The sequence below is a fragment of the Enhydra lutris genome, unplaced genomic scaffold, assembly GCF_002288905.1.
Source record: "Enhydra lutris kenyoni isolate GAN:26980312 unplaced genomic scaffold, ASM228890v2 scaffoldscaffold49, whole genome shotgun sequence".
NCBI classification, from domain to species: domain Eukaryota; kingdom Metazoa; phylum Chordata; class Mammalia; order Carnivora; family Mustelidae; genus Enhydra; species Enhydra lutris.
Window position 1 is genome coordinate 4,148,343 of NW_019154133.1, and position 17,208 is coordinate 4,165,550.

The 17,208-nt window shown below is 44.1% G+C and overlaps 1 protein-coding gene and 1 pseudogene across 1 annotated transcript in view; one reads left to right on the top strand and one right to left on the bottom strand.

The window, feature by feature from the left end:
• Window positions 1–10,711: 10,711 nt before the first annotated feature.
• LOC111156846 lies at window positions 10,712–11,114 on the bottom strand (annotated as a pseudogene).
• A 5,262-nt stretch (window positions 11,115–16,376) lies between these two features.
• LOC111156820 (tumor protein D52) overlaps window positions 16,377–17,208 on the top strand; it is a 104,064-nt gene continuing 103,232 nt past the window's right edge. Inside the window, exon 1 of the mRNA XM_022517910.1 lies at window positions 16,377–16,645. Within this exon, the coding sequence (XP_022373618.1) occupies window positions 16,627–16,645 (19 nt within the window). The 5' untranslated portion in view covers window positions 16,377–16,626. The remainder of the gene's footprint in view (window positions 16,646–17,208) is intronic.

Below are 17,208 nucleotides of genomic sequence, written 5' to 3' on the forward strand. Positions count from 1 at the left end.
GGTGCTTTTATACTGTTGGTCTTGGAAATTCCCTCAGGGACAAAATGCATTGAGTCTTTATTTAATTCTCTGTGATGACTGGTATGATGCCAGCTAGGTACTAAATTTTTCTTTTTTTTTTAAGATTTTATTTATTTGAGAGAGAATGAGAGAACATGCACAGAGGGAAAGGGAAAGGGAAAGGCAGAATCCCCGCTGAGCAGAGAGCCTGATGTGGGGCTCAATCCCAGGACCCTAAGATCCTGTCCTGAGCCCAAGGCAGCTGCTTAATGGACTGAGCCACCCAGGCACCCGGTACTAAATTTTTCTTGAAGGCGATCAGTGAGACGGTAGATAATAAATATGGCTTCTGGGCTCAAGACAATGCACAAAGTAAATTCACAACTGATCCTTGTTTATCAAATGTCACCACAATTAATGTCATAACCATGCCCCAAATGAAACACACCTGCTCTTCCCAAATGGCCGTATTGCTTCTGGATACATAGTCAAGGTGGAGATTGCTGTCAAGACTCAGTACCTGGGGGACGCCTGGGTGGCTCAGTGGGTTAAGCCGCTGCATTCGGCTCGGTCATGATCTCAGAGTCCTGGGATCGAGCCCCGCATCAGGCTCTCTTCTCAGCAGGGAGCCTGCTTCCTCCTCTCTCTCTGCCTGCCTCTCTGCCTGCTTGTGATCTCTCTGTCAAATAAATAAATAAAATCTTAAAAAAAAAAAAAAGACTCAGTACCTGGGTCTGGTTATGAAGTGCATGAGCTGAGAAGCCTCCGTTCCCTCATTTGTGAAACAGGCATGTGTGGTGGATAGAAAGATGACTCCTCCAGGAGGTCTGCTTCCTAATCCCAACAACCTGCAAGGATGTGACCGTACACGGCAAACAGGACTTGGTGGTTGTGACTAAGGATCTTGAGAGGGCGAGATTATCCAGGCGGGTGCAATGTAATCACTAGGGTCCTTACGCAGGAAAGTGAGGGAAGTGCCAGCAGAAGCAGAGGTCAGACGGAGGCAGGGGCCTCGAGCCAAGGAAAGTGAGTATTCTCTAGAAGCTGGAAAAAGCATGCATACGGTTTCTCCCCTAGAGACTCTTGAAGGAACACAGCCCCTGCAGACCCAATGTAGACCTCTGATCTTTAGAATGGTGAGAGAATAGAGTTCTGTTGTTTTAAGCCACTGAAATTCTAGTTATTTGTTACAATAACAGTAAACGAATACAGTACATTAATACCTTCCTGATAGGGTTGTGTAAGGATTAAATGAAAACAGCTGTGTGAAGACCTAGCCCAGGGCCTGGTATATAAAAAGAATGGAATAACCGCTGTTTCCAGTCCATAAAACCTCACCCATAATCCCACTGAGTTCTTCCAGATCTTCCTGCAAAATGTAAGGGAAAAAGAGTATTTAAGAGCGGAGAGAAGCAGTTAGAATTTATTGAGGTAGGTTGGCTCTTTACGCAATGAAATGCCCACAGAGAGGTTAATTAAACTGCCCGCTATCACACAGCTAGTAAGATATTAAATCCAGGGGCACCTGGGTGGCTCAGTGGGTTAAAGCCTCTGCCTTTGGCTCAGGTCGTGATCTTAGGGTCCTGGGATCGAGCCCCACATCGAGCCCCGTATCGGGCTCTCTGCTCACAGGCAGGAAGCCTGCTTCCTCCTCTCTCTCTGCCTGCCTCTCTGCCTACTTGTGATCTCTCTCTGTCAAATAAATAAATAAAATCTTAAAAAAAAAAGATGTTAAATCCAGATTCAAGTCCCAGTCTGCCTGAATTAAAAGCCCCTGAATTTTCTAGCATTCTTTTAGACTTTATAATACCAAAAAAAAAAAAAAAAGTGATATTTCTATCTTGAAATACTTGTTTGGGCTAAGAAGACATCTTAATATGCCTTCATTATCAAATAATTATTTACTACTCGTTGTGTGGAATCCTGTCCCAAGTTCAAAATACAGTGATATTATGGTGTGATTGCCCACACCATAATATTGCCCCTTTGCCATGTCTACAAGGCAAACAAGCGTAGTAGTGGTCCTAGTAATAATAATTCATTTATTATATTTGCAAAGCACTTTTACAACTTGAAAAGCACTTTAAAAAATACATGTAGATTCTTTCAGGAGTCTCATGATTCCTAAAAGGCAAGTTTTACTATTTCCTTTCGGTAAGAACTCAAGCGTGACAGGCTGCTTTGCCCAAGGCACATGTCTAAATGACATACTGGAACTATGTCGCCTGTTTGAGAATTTCATGCCATGTCCTTTACAATGGTCTTTGGGAGTGTCCTTCCCATCATGGTCTGAAAAGTGATTTGCAGACTACTTCCAACAGCCCGCCTCGGCTGTGGTCGCCTGACCACATGCATTTAGAGGATGAGTCCGGAAACAGTGTGCTGAGCTCTGGAGTTATTTTGAGGTCAAAAGCCAGATCTTCTTATGCAGCACATTAAGCTTCCACAGAGGGAATTGGAAATTACGTCTGTGGAGGTTGGAGTAAAGTTTTGCTGAAGGTCATTGTATTTTTATAGCCTGCTTGAAACTCTGTATTCTGTGTAATAAGCTATAAATTCTTCACATAATTATGGTAGGCTCTTATAGATTATTTTTAGTTGCAATGGTGTAAAAAGAAAATAACCAATATTTCTCTTTGAAGTTCCCCTGTGCAAGCATAGTAGTCTCTCTTCTCTCTCCAAGTTTGGGAGTCTGATTCATTTGTTTCCAGGAACTTTTCTTTATACAATATAAACTCATTCACACAGACTTGAGATAATTACACTTTAGACAATTCCCTTCCTTTGTAATTATTTACCAGTTCCCTATCCTTTTCTCAGGACGTACATAATTAGTCAAATAAATACACTTAGTACTTCCCTCATTTTCACATACGTTTACATGCTGTTCTAAAATGCAGAAAAATTATTCAGAGGACTCCTAATTTTGCATTCACTTATTTATGATTGGAAGTCTTATTGTATGGTGGTCCCATTGGTGTTTCTTATATGTTTCAATCTTCATTAAAAAACTATTTTTGAGGGGCACCTGGGGAGCTCAGTCGGTTAAGCCTCTGACTCCTGATTTTGGCTCAGGTCACCATCTCAGGGTTGTGAGACTGAGCCCGGTGTCAGGGTCTGTGCTCAGCATGGACTCGGCTTGGGTTCCTTTCTGCCCCACACCCCTTGCACTTTCTCTCTCTCTCAAATAAATAAAACCTTTAAAAAAGACTTGAAATTCAAAATTTGTTAAATGTTGTGTTCGGTTTTATTTTGAAAAATAGACAGATTTCCATTCTCCTCCTCCCCTTCTACTTATATGTTGTGCATTCATTACTACAAACTATCTGATTTCTCAGCAATTTAATTTTTAGAAGTTTTGAATCAATTAATGATTAAGATGGTAGAATAAGACAGAAGACTTTTTACTACCTATATACACACTGTATTTATTTATTATTTGTTTGTTTATTATTTTAGAGACTTATTTATTTATTTGAGGTAGGGGGCAGAAGGAGAGGTTAGAGAGAGAATCCCAACCAGACTCCACTCTGAGCATATAGCCCTGCGCAGGGCTGGGTCCCATGACCCTGAAATCACGGCCTAAGCTGAAACCAAGAGTTGGAGGCTCAACCGACTGGACCACCCAGGTGCACCTAGATTTTAGTTAGTCACAGTCATAATATATTATTAGCAAAGCATTTTTTAAACAAGCTCCTGTATTTCATTCATTCTAAGACAGACATTTTTTTCGTATTTTACCATTACTGAAATTGAGACATGTCTTACAATCATGTGGGAAGAAAACATAGTGTAATTAGCAGTGTTTTTTCTATCTTGGCCAAATGATGACATAATTAAGACTGTCTCTTTAATTTGGTAGCATCTTAGATTTGATCAAATACAATATATGCCAACACTATTCTACATGCTTTATAGATTCTCTAATTCAATCTTCCTAAGCAATCCCATGATATACGCAAATTATTCTCCACATTTCACAGAAGAAGAAAATAGATTAAGGAAGTCCCTCCCCACCCCCGTTTATGAGTTATACCATAGTCTGTGGTGTGCGATAATGACAAGCACTCTCAAGAGTGGGAGGGAAAGCTTTGATTTGTAGCATTTACTAGTTTCCATGGCATTAATATGGTCAACTTCAGGCTACCAAGACGAAGTCCCTGAACATGGAATTAGGAAGATATGGACAAAATTTACCAATTCTGTATCTTGAAGATCACTCACACACCAAATACTACCATATCCAACTCTTCAGTGGTCATGTCCCTTTGGATGCCCTCCTGGCTCCTCTAGTCCAGTAGATAAATTATACCTTTCTTACTACTGACAATCTCCGTGAGAATCATTATTGAACGCAGGAGAAGGAGACATAGAATTCTGATAATATGGTAGTCAGAACTGTGAAGGGTGTCAGACTTTCTCCTGCTTACAAGCTAGCAAATTAGCCCGCCACAGTTTTGTGGATGTTGTTACAATATTCCTGGATCAGAGACCCAGGACTTTATTATTCATAGGGAAACAGTCTGAGTCCTGACTCCCACGGGGTGATGTAGAGTCCCGCATGTACAACGGGTGGCATTACAGGAGAAGGAACCTGAGTTGGGGCACCCAAACCTTATACAGGCAGTAACCTTGTCTGACTTTTGCCTTCAAGGAAACACTATCCATCTCACAAGGCTGTAAGCAAACCTGCCCTTTGCTTCAGAGGAAAAACTCTCTGTCTTCCAAGACTGCTCACTATATAATCATCTTTGACAGGACAGTGTGAGACGAGATGTGTAGAAACATGAGAGACTCACGGAGAAGTTTCCAATGAGTATGCCACTCGGTTGGCCACTCTGATTAATCTCACTTACAGAGGTGAGGGCTGAAGCCATCTGTTCTTTATTTTTTTGAAGATTTTATTTATTTATTTATTTATTTATTTATTTATTTATTTATTTAAGAGAGTGAGCACAAGCAGGGGGAGGGGCAGAAGGAGAGGGAGAAGGAAGAAATAGACTCCCCACTAAGCATGGAGCCTGACCCCAAGCCTGACCCTGAACCTGACATACAGCCTAAGCCGGGACTCGATCTCTTGACCCTGAGATCACGGCCTGAGCCGAAATCAAGGGTCAGATGCCTAACCCAGGCACCGCAATGAAGATTTTATTTTTAAGTAATCTCCACACCCATCATGGGGCTTGAACTTGTAACCTTGAGAACAAGAGTCGCACATTCTACTGACTGAACCAGCCAGGCACCCTCTGAATCCATTTAATCTGTCTCACACAACATTTAATTAAGGCTACAAGCCACAGCATTCCAGCTGCAGCAGAATGGGGCCAACCTGCAGTGTCGACCTCAATCATACCCCTAGGATCCTGGAAACAACTAGCTGAACAAATTCCAAGAGCCATCAGGGTGTATCTTACATAGCTTTATGGCTTTCTTCTTTAGTTTCTGTATTGATTTTTCCACTTGGCCCGAAGTATTAATACAGGTGCAGTATTAGACATCATGCAGGCTCTGCCTTGATCTGCAAAGAAGACATCTAGGGCAAGTCATCCTCGACAACCCTGGCCAAGGAATTGAAAATAAGCTGAATGCTGTCAGGAGCCACAGTGTGTCAGAGATTACCTCAGCTGGAGTCAAGGACAAATTTTGAATCACTTTTTCTAACTGGATGACTTGCATCACAGGGACCACATCAGTAATAAGCCCGTTAACCCTCTGGAAATTTTCCTGAAGTTACAAAGCCTCAATTTGGAGAGATCTCTGCTGTTGTCTGAGGGTTACATGATCTACTTGTGGTGTTTCCTTAAATACTTAAAGGTCTCTCATGCTTCATGGGCAAGTCAACACGTTTTTTGGAGAGAGGCAAGTTAACTCCTAGCTTCCATATAGGAATCACAGTCCCAGGGGTGCACGGTGTGTTCCTGGAAAGAAAGTGCTGTTTATAATTTTTTTGTACTCTAATTTTTAATAAAGATTTTATTCATTCATTTGAGAGAGAGCATGGGAGGTGTAGGGGCAGAGGGAGAGGGAGAAGCAGATTCCCTGCACAGTGGGGAGCTCCATGCAGGACTTGTTCCCATGACCCTGAGATCATGACCTGAGCCGAAGGCAGATGCTTAACCGACTGAGCCACCCAGGCATCCTGAAAGTGTTGTGTATAATTGTCGAGACACGTAAGTGAGACCGACACCAGTCAGGGAACATGGGCTGACAGGCCAGCCAGTGCAGCGCCCCAGCTGACTGATGGGCTTCAGGGTTCCCAGTTCAGTTCTGTCTAGGTGTTATTTTTGGAGGGACTGACTAAGAGTGGTCTGTCCAGCCTACTCAGTTTTCATCCGACCAGTCGAGTGGTACTCTTCTGCCCCACTGATGACCGAGTGATGCCTATAGAAGTGGGAGTGAAGAAGACAGCCAGAGGCGTTGACAGGGCTTTCTTGCCTGGGAGGTATAGAAACTGAAGCCATCCGCTGCCATTTCCAATAGACTTCTTGACTGGATTAAAGGAATGGCGCCCTAATGGTTAGAGCCCAAACAGTGGTGGGGAGGATGTTAGATTCAACAATTAAACCTAAGACACCTGCAGAAGTTTGGGAGTGGGCTTGTGAGGAAGGCTCCAGGCGCAGTTCTACCGTCTTAAATTTTTTTTTAATTTTATTTTTTATAAACATATAATATATTTTTATCCCCAGGGGTACAGGTCTGTGAATCACCAGGTTTACACACTTCACAGCACTCACCATAAAAATATGGAATGCTTCACGAATTTGCGTGTCATCCTTGCGCGGGGGCCATGCTAATCTTCTCTGTATCGTTCCAATTTTAGTATATGTGCTGCCAAAGCCAGCACTCCAGGCGCAGTTCTAAAACATAAAAACCATTAATGTCCTTCCTCTCCTATGCCCCTTGGATCTTAAATGTTTCCTCCACTGCCAAAAAAGCGATGTGCTCCATTCTTTATTTTTATTTATTTATTTATTTATTTATTAAAGATTTTATTTATTTAATTGACAGACAAAGATCACAAGTAGGCAGAGAGGCAGGCAGTGGGAGAGTGGGGGAAGCAGGCTCCCTGCTGAGCAGAGAGCCCGAGGTGGGGCTTGATCCCAGGACCCTGAGATCATGACCTGAGCCGAAGGCAGAGGCTCAACCCACTGAGCCACCCAGGTGCTCCTATGTTCTCCATTCTAGTAGCTACAAGTTTGCTTTATGAATCATCCTCTACCTGTATTCACACCTCTCATGCAGAAGGGGCAGATGCAAGAAGGGCAAGAGTATTTTGTTTTAGGTTCACAGCAAAATTGAGAAGGTACAGAGATTTCCCATAGATCTGTTACCCACACATGCACAGACTTCCTATTATAAGTAAATTTTGCAAAATGTACAGAGACCCATTGCCTCCCTACTCTGGGCCACATGTGTAATGTAGGGGACGTGATGAGCGGTGTACTTAAACAAGTGGTCATTAGCCTTATGATCTAAGTCATGTTAATCCAAAGAGATAGCTACCACTTTTTTGTGTGTGTAAAGTCAAGATACTACTAAGACCAGGCTGGCTGCATTCTTTTTTTTTTTTTAAGGATTTTATTTATTTATTTGACAGACAGAGATCACAAGTAGGCAGAGAGGCAGGCAGAGAGAGAGGGGAGGAAGCAGGCTCCCTGTCGAGCAGAGATCCCGATGCGGGGCTTGATCCCAGGACCCTGGGATCATGACCTGAACCGAAGGCAGAGGCTTAACCCACTGAGCCACCCAGGCGCCCCGGGCTGGCTGCATTCTGAATACACCGTTTGCATTTCATCTGTGAGGCTCGTTGGATCCTTCCTACATTGTTAGTCATTGATCCATGTTGACCCTCCTCAAAATGAGAGATATCAGGGGAAGAGTCCCAAGGCTTCGATAGGTCAGGCATTCAGTTTCTATAGGAGCCAAATAATTGTTTCTGTTGCTTCTAGTCAGAGGGGCAAAAATTCCAAGACCAAAGGTGTATCTTTACAAAGAGGCTGCCTCCCTTTGTCAAAGGCTGCCATTGGTGAAATCATCAGAGAGATTACCACAGAAGGTTGTTACTAGGGTTGTGGGGTTCCAAGGGAACTAGTATGTCTAGCTTTTCTCTACCAAGATAATCCCCTCTGACCTTTATGATCATTCATAGTAGAAGCGTGTGAAATATCCATACAGATTACATAGCGTCACTGGAAAACATGATAGTACATTGAGTAGCCCAAAGGGTCCTAACCAGAAGAACACATTAGCTTCTTTTCCCTACTTTGAACAATGCCCAAAGCTCATTCCCTTAATCAGGACTCAATTATGCCCAAATTCTACTTCATTCCTATTATTGGCAGTTGTGTGAACCAGTAATTATCTTTTTTAGTTAAGATACCTCAAGTTGGGTTTCTTTTTTTCTTTCTTTCTTTCTTTTTTTTTTTTTTTTTATGTATTTATTTATTCTAGAGAGAAAGAGAAAGGAAAAAGGGGGAGAGGAAGAGGGAAAGAAACCCAAGCAGACTCCCTCTCTGAGCAGGGAGACTGACACAGGGCTCCCTCTCACAACCCTGAGACCACAACCTGAGCCAAAATCAAAAGCTGGAAGCCCAACCGACTGCATCACCCAGGTACCCCTCGAGTGGGGCTTCTGTCACTTGCAATTAGAAGGGAAGTGATGAATACAGCAGAAACCTACAAGATATGCTAAGAGGTATGGTTTAAATGTTGAAAGCCATGTGCAGTCACACAGTGAAAGATTTTCATCCCATGATTGATATGGTCAGTATATTCGGCTTTCTCTGATTGGTACTGCTTTGGAAACAAGGAAAAAAAAGAAAATAGGAACTCTGGCAGTCATTAACCAAATCCCGACTATTCTTGTGGTATTTGCTGTAGAGGTTGTGATTTGGCTTCCTGAACTGGTTGTGGTTCAGAGTTCTATTATCATATATAATATGACCATTATCCATTTCTATACTCAGTCTCTCAGGCCCCTCTTTTGGTCATTCTCTCACGTTTGAGAAGTTAACCAACACAGGGAATGCTTGAGATCCAGATTTTCACCCCATCTCCAGGAGGGAGTTGTCCAGTCATGTCCATAGCCAAGTGTATTGAGAGAACATCTGGCAAGAGAGTGACTGAGAAGATGATTTAAAACATGAGAAAATATGGTGGATTAATATCACGAGCACTCTGACAAAAACAGGAACAGTTATCGCTACTTGTAAGATGCTTCAAAACCAGCAACCCCCATTGGTCAACCCAGGAGAAGAGAACAAATCCCATAGGTCTTGAGGATCAATCTTAGAAAGCCAAGTAGCTTTATTCCTTCGCAGGATGCATGGTCTATTTATCTTGACTGTTTTATCGACCCAAGTGCAGCAAGAAGTATTAATGATAATACAAATGGCCCCAGGCCTACTCAACAGGGAATCTAGTTATGCTTTAGTCTCTCTCCACTTGTGCCAAAGAGTTGTGACTGATCTGTATTGCAACAAGGGGAGAGGTGGTATTATTAATAACTTTTGCCAGAGTTGGTGATATGCTTCTTACAGTCTTTTTTATTTGTACAATTCCCACCATTGGAAACATGGCACTCATTGTATGTAGAAGGAACGAGTCTTCAGTAAATGAAGGCAAGTCTTCGTTGTCCTCTCATCTTTTTAGAAGTCAAAAATCATCCTTATTCCTTTTACTTTAAAAATGACCCAATTTTTTTTCATCTCTGGAAATTACCAGATCTTTGTCTTCAGTGTTCTGTATTTCATAAATACATGCCATGTTCTGGGCCCTCAGTGAGCCCTTCAAATCAGAAAATCATGGCCTTCTGCTTGGAGAAATTCCTTATTTTCCTGGTGATTTCCTTCTATTTCCTCCATCTCTCTTCTGAGCTCCTTTTTTTTTTTTTTTTTTTTTTAAATGCTGGATTGCTGGAATCTGACTTTCAATCTTCTTATATTTTCTCTGCTATTTTCCAGTTGTTTGTTTTTTGTTCTACTTTCTAGGAAATTCACTTGACTTTCTATTCCATGGAGTGACTTAACACAAATGTATCAACATAAATTGATGAGGGTCAGAAGGCTAACATGAGTCTTACCGAGCCTAAGTCAAGATATCTGGAGGGCTACGTTCCTTTATGGAGGCTCTTGGGAAGAATCTCTCTTTGCTTATTCAGGTTGTTGGCAGAACTCAGTTTCATGAGATCGTAGATCTGAGGTCTACGTTTTCTGGATGCTTGTCAGTTAAGGGCTTTTCCAGCTTCTAGATGCTACCTGTATTTCTTGGTTCATGGCCTCCCTCCTTCATCTTCAAAGCCAGCAACAATGAATGGAGTCTTTCCCATGCTTCTAATTTCTCCTGCCTCTCCTTCTATCATGGAATCTCTTGGTCTCCTGCTGGAAAATTTCCCAGCTTCTAGGGGTTCGTGGAACTAGACTGGCCCCACCTAATAATCCAGGATAATCTCCCCATCTCAAAGTCCCTAACCTTAATCCCTAGATTTTGTCTAGGTTTAGGATGTAGACATCTTTGAGAACCCCAGGCCTAGCACAGGATTTTTAATGTCCACTATAATATATTTAATTTCCAAGAACTCTTTGTTCTTTGTTTTAAAGGATTATTTAATTTATTATTTATTTATTTAATGTTCTTAGTTTATTAATCCTCTCGCGAAAAGTCTGCACAAGCACCACAGATAAAGCCACTCCTCCTGTTGCTCAATCTCAGCTCACTTTTTCCCAGTGCCAACATGGGCTTTTGCAGTCCCCCTGACTTTCTTCCTTCTGTTTCTGCGTTCCTTTTGCTGTTTTCTTGACATTTTTTTCTTCTCATACAGGCCATGTCTTGCGAGTCTACTTTTGGGTTCATTTTTCTTTGCATAATCCAAGGACTCATCAATCATGCCAAAACCAGTTGTCCTTCACCATCATAGTGGACCCTGAATCCAAATATGAATATGATATCTGTCATGGCTTTGTCATGGCCCTGCACATTTTGGCTAATTTTTCCCAAATTTCTGTCTTAGGTATTGTTTCCTTCTCAGGGTGAAGGACATCAATGACCATCTGCTTCTGCTGAAGTAGTCAGCTGGTCATGAACTTCCTGGTCTGGATAGTTACTGTGTCGTTCATGATGATGGCTGAGCTTCAAGCAGGCAGGGAAGGAAAGGGCAGGATTTTTTTTTTTTTTTAAAGATTTTATTTATCCATTTTACACAGAGAGAGATACCACAAGTAGGCAGAGAGACAGACAGACAGAGAGGGGAAAGCAGGCTCCCCGCTGAGCAGAGAGCCTGACGAGGGGCTCGATCCCAGGACCCCGAGACCACGACCTGAGCCGAAGGCAGAGGCTCAACCCACTGAGCCACCCAGGTACCCCAGGAAAGGGCAGGATTTTATTTATTTATTCGAGAGAGGGAGAGAGAGAGATAGCTAGAGAGAGCATGAATAAGGGGGGAGAGGAAAAGCAGGCTCCCCACTGAGCAGGGAGCCCGACCTGGGTTTCAATCCCAGGACTCTGAGATCATGACCCTAGCTGAAAGCAGATGTTTAACCAACTGAGACACCCAGGTGCCCCAACCTAATTCCTTTTTAGGTAGACTTTCAAACAATCTTCCCAGTTTGAACCCCACTTTCTGTAACCACAGATATCTGGTGCCAAGTCCTGAGGTTTTTGGAAGTTCTGTAGTAGAATTAGGTTCTCCTTGGCTTTCCCCACTGCTAGCTTAGCAAACAGCTTTCTCAGATCTGCGAGATTCATTATTATCATGCTGTAGCCTCTTGAATCCTCTTTGTCCTTGTGGACTTATCCCTTTATTGTAATTTTAGTAGTATGGGGAGGAAGTAAGAATGAATGAATGTTCATTCAGACCACTGAATTATGACTTTAAAAGGGCGAACTTTATGGTAGGTGAATTATATCTCAATAAGATAAAATTTTAAAGGAAACGAATGTGGGTAATGTGCCATCTTTATCCCAATGCGTACCTCCTAATTTTAGAGGTGTGACTAGTGAGCCCGAGGAGCCCAGAATGGTGATGGTTTTAAGTGATTACTTTTAAGTGAGGGTTCAGCTAAATCCACTCAGGTGTTCTGAGTCGTATCTGGCCTTGCAGAGTTGTGTTTTTGGTGACTGTGACACAGACTTCGGTTCCTCAGCCCTGACCTTGAGCACTTGCCATTCTAGCCTACACCATTTCTAGAAGAAGGGCACTGGTGCTCTAGAAAACTAACCACGCTTGCGGGGATGAAATGAACCGCAAGTCATTGAGTCAGACGCCAGCTGAAAAGTGCACAAATGTTAGTCACTTTGTTATTGAATCCAGATGTAATGACACAGTTTATACCCTACAATAGTCCAAAGGATAGATGAAAATATTTGAGAACAGTGATGGTGGAGAGTCTAGGGCAAAAAGGACTGTGGCTCCCCCTGTGCTTCCCTCCCCACCCAGCTCCCATGATGTAATTTGATAAACACACAAAATTCAAAATGGCTTAAAAAAACAATACAAGGGGGGCGCCTGGGTGGCTCAGTGGATTAAAGCCTCTGCCTTCGGCTCAGGTCATGATCCCAGGGTCCTGGGATCGAGCCCCACATCGGGCTCTCTGCTCGGCAGGGAGCTTGCTTCCTCCTCTCTTTCTCTCTCTGCCTGCCTCTCTGCCTACTTGTGATCTCTATCTGTCAAATAAAATAAAAATCTAAAAAAAAAAAAAAATACAAGGAAGATTAAGTGGTTTATGGCTTTTCTTAACATAGCCCAGATCAATAAAGTGAGATCACTTTCTGTTAACATTCAGGGATTTACACGTCTATCTTCCATTAGTACGAAGTGCTCTTTCCTGCCAATACCCATTTTTACATGTTTTAAAAGATCTTTATTTCACACTCACAGTCAGTCTTTTACATGGCTGAGAATACAAGATGGTCACGATATTTTGGTAGGCAATTAAGTCTTAATTACCAGACTTCAAATCAGTATTTCTCCAAAACCTGTTTTTGATTACTTGGGCTTCTGAACTCTCCCCAAGTATATGTATCTAGTTTATTTGCATGGTTCAAGCATTGAGAATCTGTTTTTCTGTTGGAATATGATCACTTTTTCAAAGTTGTGGGGCCATATGCCTTTAGTTATTTGACTAATCAGGGAGCCAGAACTGCCTTTAGGAACACTTTGGATTGAGAGAGTTGGCAAATAAAACAGGCCTCCATGAAGAATTTCAGATAAATAATGAATAATTTCTTTTAGTATAAGCACGTTTCAAGTATTATAGGGGATATTCTTATACTAAAATTTTTTTTGTTGTTTATCTGAAATTCACATTGAACTGGGTGTCCCATCTCTTACCTGGAAACCCTAGACCCAAGCTACTGGGGACTCCCTTGCTGGGGACCCAGGCTGTAGAGACTGCCCAGGGTGAGTAGTCCTTGGCGCCACGTGGTCACACCCACCCATTCCTACACTCTGTTTACAGACCAGGCACTGTGTACCTGCAGCTCCAAAGTCTCCCACCTATGTTTTCAGAGCCTTTGGCCTTTTCCCCAAGAGAGTCCTTTTGAGTGCAACCCTAGTCCAGAGGTATGACCATGGGGTGGCTGATGGGAAAGGGAGCATAAAGTAGAGATATGTGGCTAAGCTGCTCACACAGAGAAGCATGCCATGCCCACATGAATCTGGGACAGAACTCCAGGTGAAAAGACAGAGCCCGAAGAGAAAGCCAGGGCCCTCCATTTGTACCTTTGCTCCAGGCCCCACAAATGTGAAGAGTGGGTCTGCAGAGAGCATCTGACCACGCATACATTTGGTGCACGTTCTGCTGGCTAGCTGATGGGGAAGGGGTACAATGAGGGCAGACAGTCGAAGTTTCCACTTATAATGCAGAGCTTCTATTTCTATCCTTTCCAATATTCTCATTTGCTTCAATTCATCTGCTTTTGGGGAAGTTTCCTTGCATACATTTCACCAATGGATAGGTATTTGGGAAAAAAAAAAAAAAAAGGAAAAAAAAAATTCCATGTCATCATTAACAACAACACTACAGAGTAAATCTAGTGTGTCTCCCCTGTACCGAGTGAGCCTTTTAAGGGATGGTCCAGCTAAATGCACCCAGGTGCTCTGTTTAAGTGCTAGCTATTCTCCAGAGATTCCTCAGAGTGCTAAAACATAAGCTCTGTTTATATCAGATGTAACACAGTGTGAGTTGTAAGTACAGATTCTGTTTGCCATGGGGAAAAAAATTAAGTAGAAGGAAGACACAGGAGAAAAGCAGGCTTCTGTGGAAATATCATGTACTGGGTTGCTTATGGTATGAACACTGCTTATTTAACCTCATAGAGAAAATTAAGTTAGTATTTGCCTAAGGTTTAGGATTACAAGAACCCACCTATGTTGGTACAGGCCAAACAGGGATTTTTAAATGATACGTTGTATCAGTTAGGATTGCTTTTGGCTCCACATAGGAAACCAGCTATAGTGGCTTAAAAAAAAGTCATGCATTTATGTTATTCTTGTAAGAAGACACTCCACAATGCCACTGAAGACCCGGATTCTTTCTGCCTTTCTACTCTGCCATCCTTGCTTGTGGCTCTCTTCACATGCTTGCAAGATGGCTGCTGCCCTGCTAGGCAGGAAGGGGGAGGGTGAAGAGCAAGAGAAGACAAATCTGTCTTCTTTTAAAATGATTTCTTGAAGGTTCCAGCTAGCTAACTTGGCTCATATCTCATTGGTCACTAATGCTTCAGAGAGTCATGCCCAGCTGCAAGGGAGCCTGAAGTGAGTGTTTCAGCAGGACACACTGCTATCCCAAACAATATTTGGGTTCTTTTACGAAGGAAAATGGGAAAACTGGATATTGGCTAGGTATCAGCCATCTCTGCCACAGATGTGAACAAGCATATAAATTCTTCAAAAAAACCCGCAAAAAACAAAAAACAACCACACACATACAACAAGGCATTTTTTTCTTCCAACATACAATTAAAGTCATCTAGCAAATTAAATAGATTCAAATAGAATAAATACTATTTTCAACCAACACAATTTTCAAGTGCTTTTTATGTGTCCACAAGTTAGTCCATACACTGAGAGATTATCTCTCCAGATTTTTATCTCTGTACAATAGATTTAAACAGCAGTTAGTCAAAAATTCTTTACCACATTATAGAATTTTCTGCCAATGTCAAAATTTGCTTTACCGTTAGATATTAAAAATCATTTTCTAAAAAGCCTATCATTGTGCCTCTTTGTTACAAACCCTAGATTGTTACTAAATCCAGTATGCCTTGTTTTAAAATTTAAACCTGAAAGCTATACTTACAATGTTTCTTCAATGCAAGGTATAATTAAAGGGATGAAAAGATGACCAAAATGATCCTCGACCTCCTCTAGCTTATAAACTAATAGGTTCTAACTTAGTAGGGCTGTGAAAAAGTTAGGGCTATAGCCCGCGGCTGGAGAGATGGATGCCGGGTGAGTGCCACAAGAGAGAAGGCCGAGCCCCGTGGGAGTAGGAGAAATGAAAGAGGAGAGATCTCCTCTGGTTGGGGTCCACAGAATAAACTTCACGGAGAAGCTGGAGATGCAGGCGGGGAGAAACTACACTTCACTTACAGTGCAATGGCATGGAGGAAACGTGGCGTCGCTTCAGGTGACTATGGATAACTTTAAAGCATATTAATAAAAGCCTAGTGCGTGTGGAGTACTTTATACTATGCTGAGAGGTCAAGCCAGAGTTTCCAGGTACATAACACAAATGGAAAGTTGTCTCACTCGCAGACCTAGATGGCCTATGAAATTGACGTACCGCTTCAGAACGACATATTCAAAGTGGCATCATGGAAAACGAGTAAATGCAAAAACCACTTTGAAAACAGAGCGCGGATGACAATGATTAAAAGTGTTATTGCAGGATCTTCGCACTGTTGATCAGTGACTATGAAGCCTTAAAACGCATTCCTAATTGGTCTCCGAAAAACCCGCACTGTCTGAAAAGAGAGATTCTTTGTAATTTTCCCCTTTTTGCTTGTTTCGCTGGTTATTGAGGATACCAGCGGACGTTGTTCTGGCAGCAGAAGTCTGCAGGACTCTGGCGGAGCAAAGAGCCATTGGCATTTCTGAGTAACCTTCCGGTGTTTTCTACTGGGTAAGTACGCAGGAGCAGGGGCTCGCGGAGGCAGAGAAAGGGCAGCTTAGCGGCCTCTGAGGAAACTTTTGATATTATAAATAACTTGAGGGCGGGACGCCAACGCCGGACGGGTAGGCGAACGCTCCGCACGCCGCCTCCACGGTGGCTGCCACCTCCTCGCCAGCCTGCTCCTCCCTCGCGGCGGCGGAGTTCCTCACGGGGCGAGCCGGCCGGCCCAGCCCTCCCAGCCGGGCACCGCCCGCCGCGCCGACGTGGCCGAGCGCACAGGTCGGCAGGGTCAGGTGGTTGGGTGACGCCCCGGGAAGGCGCTCCCCGCCGAGGGCGGGCGGCGCCACCGCGCCCGACGCCTCCGGGGGAGGGGACTTCGCGGGAGTCGCGGGCGGAGGCGAGGAGGAGCGCGGCGCGGCGGCGGAGCGGCGGGCGGGCAGGCGAGTGTGCGATCCAAGCGGGACCGGCAGCCGGTGGCGGAGGCGCAGAGGACGCGAGGCGGCGGGCGGGAGACATGGACCGCGGCGAGCAAGGTGAGGGCGCGGGGACCGCGGGCGCGGCGTCTCCGGGATGGGCGCGGGCGCGGCTCCGGAGGGCGCGCGGCCGGGCGCGGGAGCAGGTGCACGGCGTCCGCGGCTGGCGCCGGAGCGCGAGCCGAGCCTTCTTCAAGTTGCATCTTCCGGATCGGGTTCCGGCATCCTGGCGGGCCGAGCCGCAGGGAGCGGCTCTGGCGGGCAGAGCGGGTGGATGGAGCCGCGAGTGCGCGTGCGCGCGACTGTGTATGGATGCGAGAGGGGGAGAGAGATGCAGACAGAGAGACCGAGAGACAGAGGGGAGAGACCGAGCAGGGGGTGGGGAGGGAGAGAAGGAAAGAAGGTTCTGGGTGGCGGCGAAGGGGCCGGCACCAGGCTCGCGGAGTCGGGGCTGCGGACCGTGATGCGCTTTGGGTAGAAGGCGGTGAGACGGGAATACTGTGCAGCTAGCTCTTGTAACTGGTGGAAACTGAGGAACTGACGACAGTGGGTCGTTTCGCCGCTCAGGATGGGAACATGATCCCCCCCCACACACCATATTGAGACTTTCAGCCCTCGTCTAG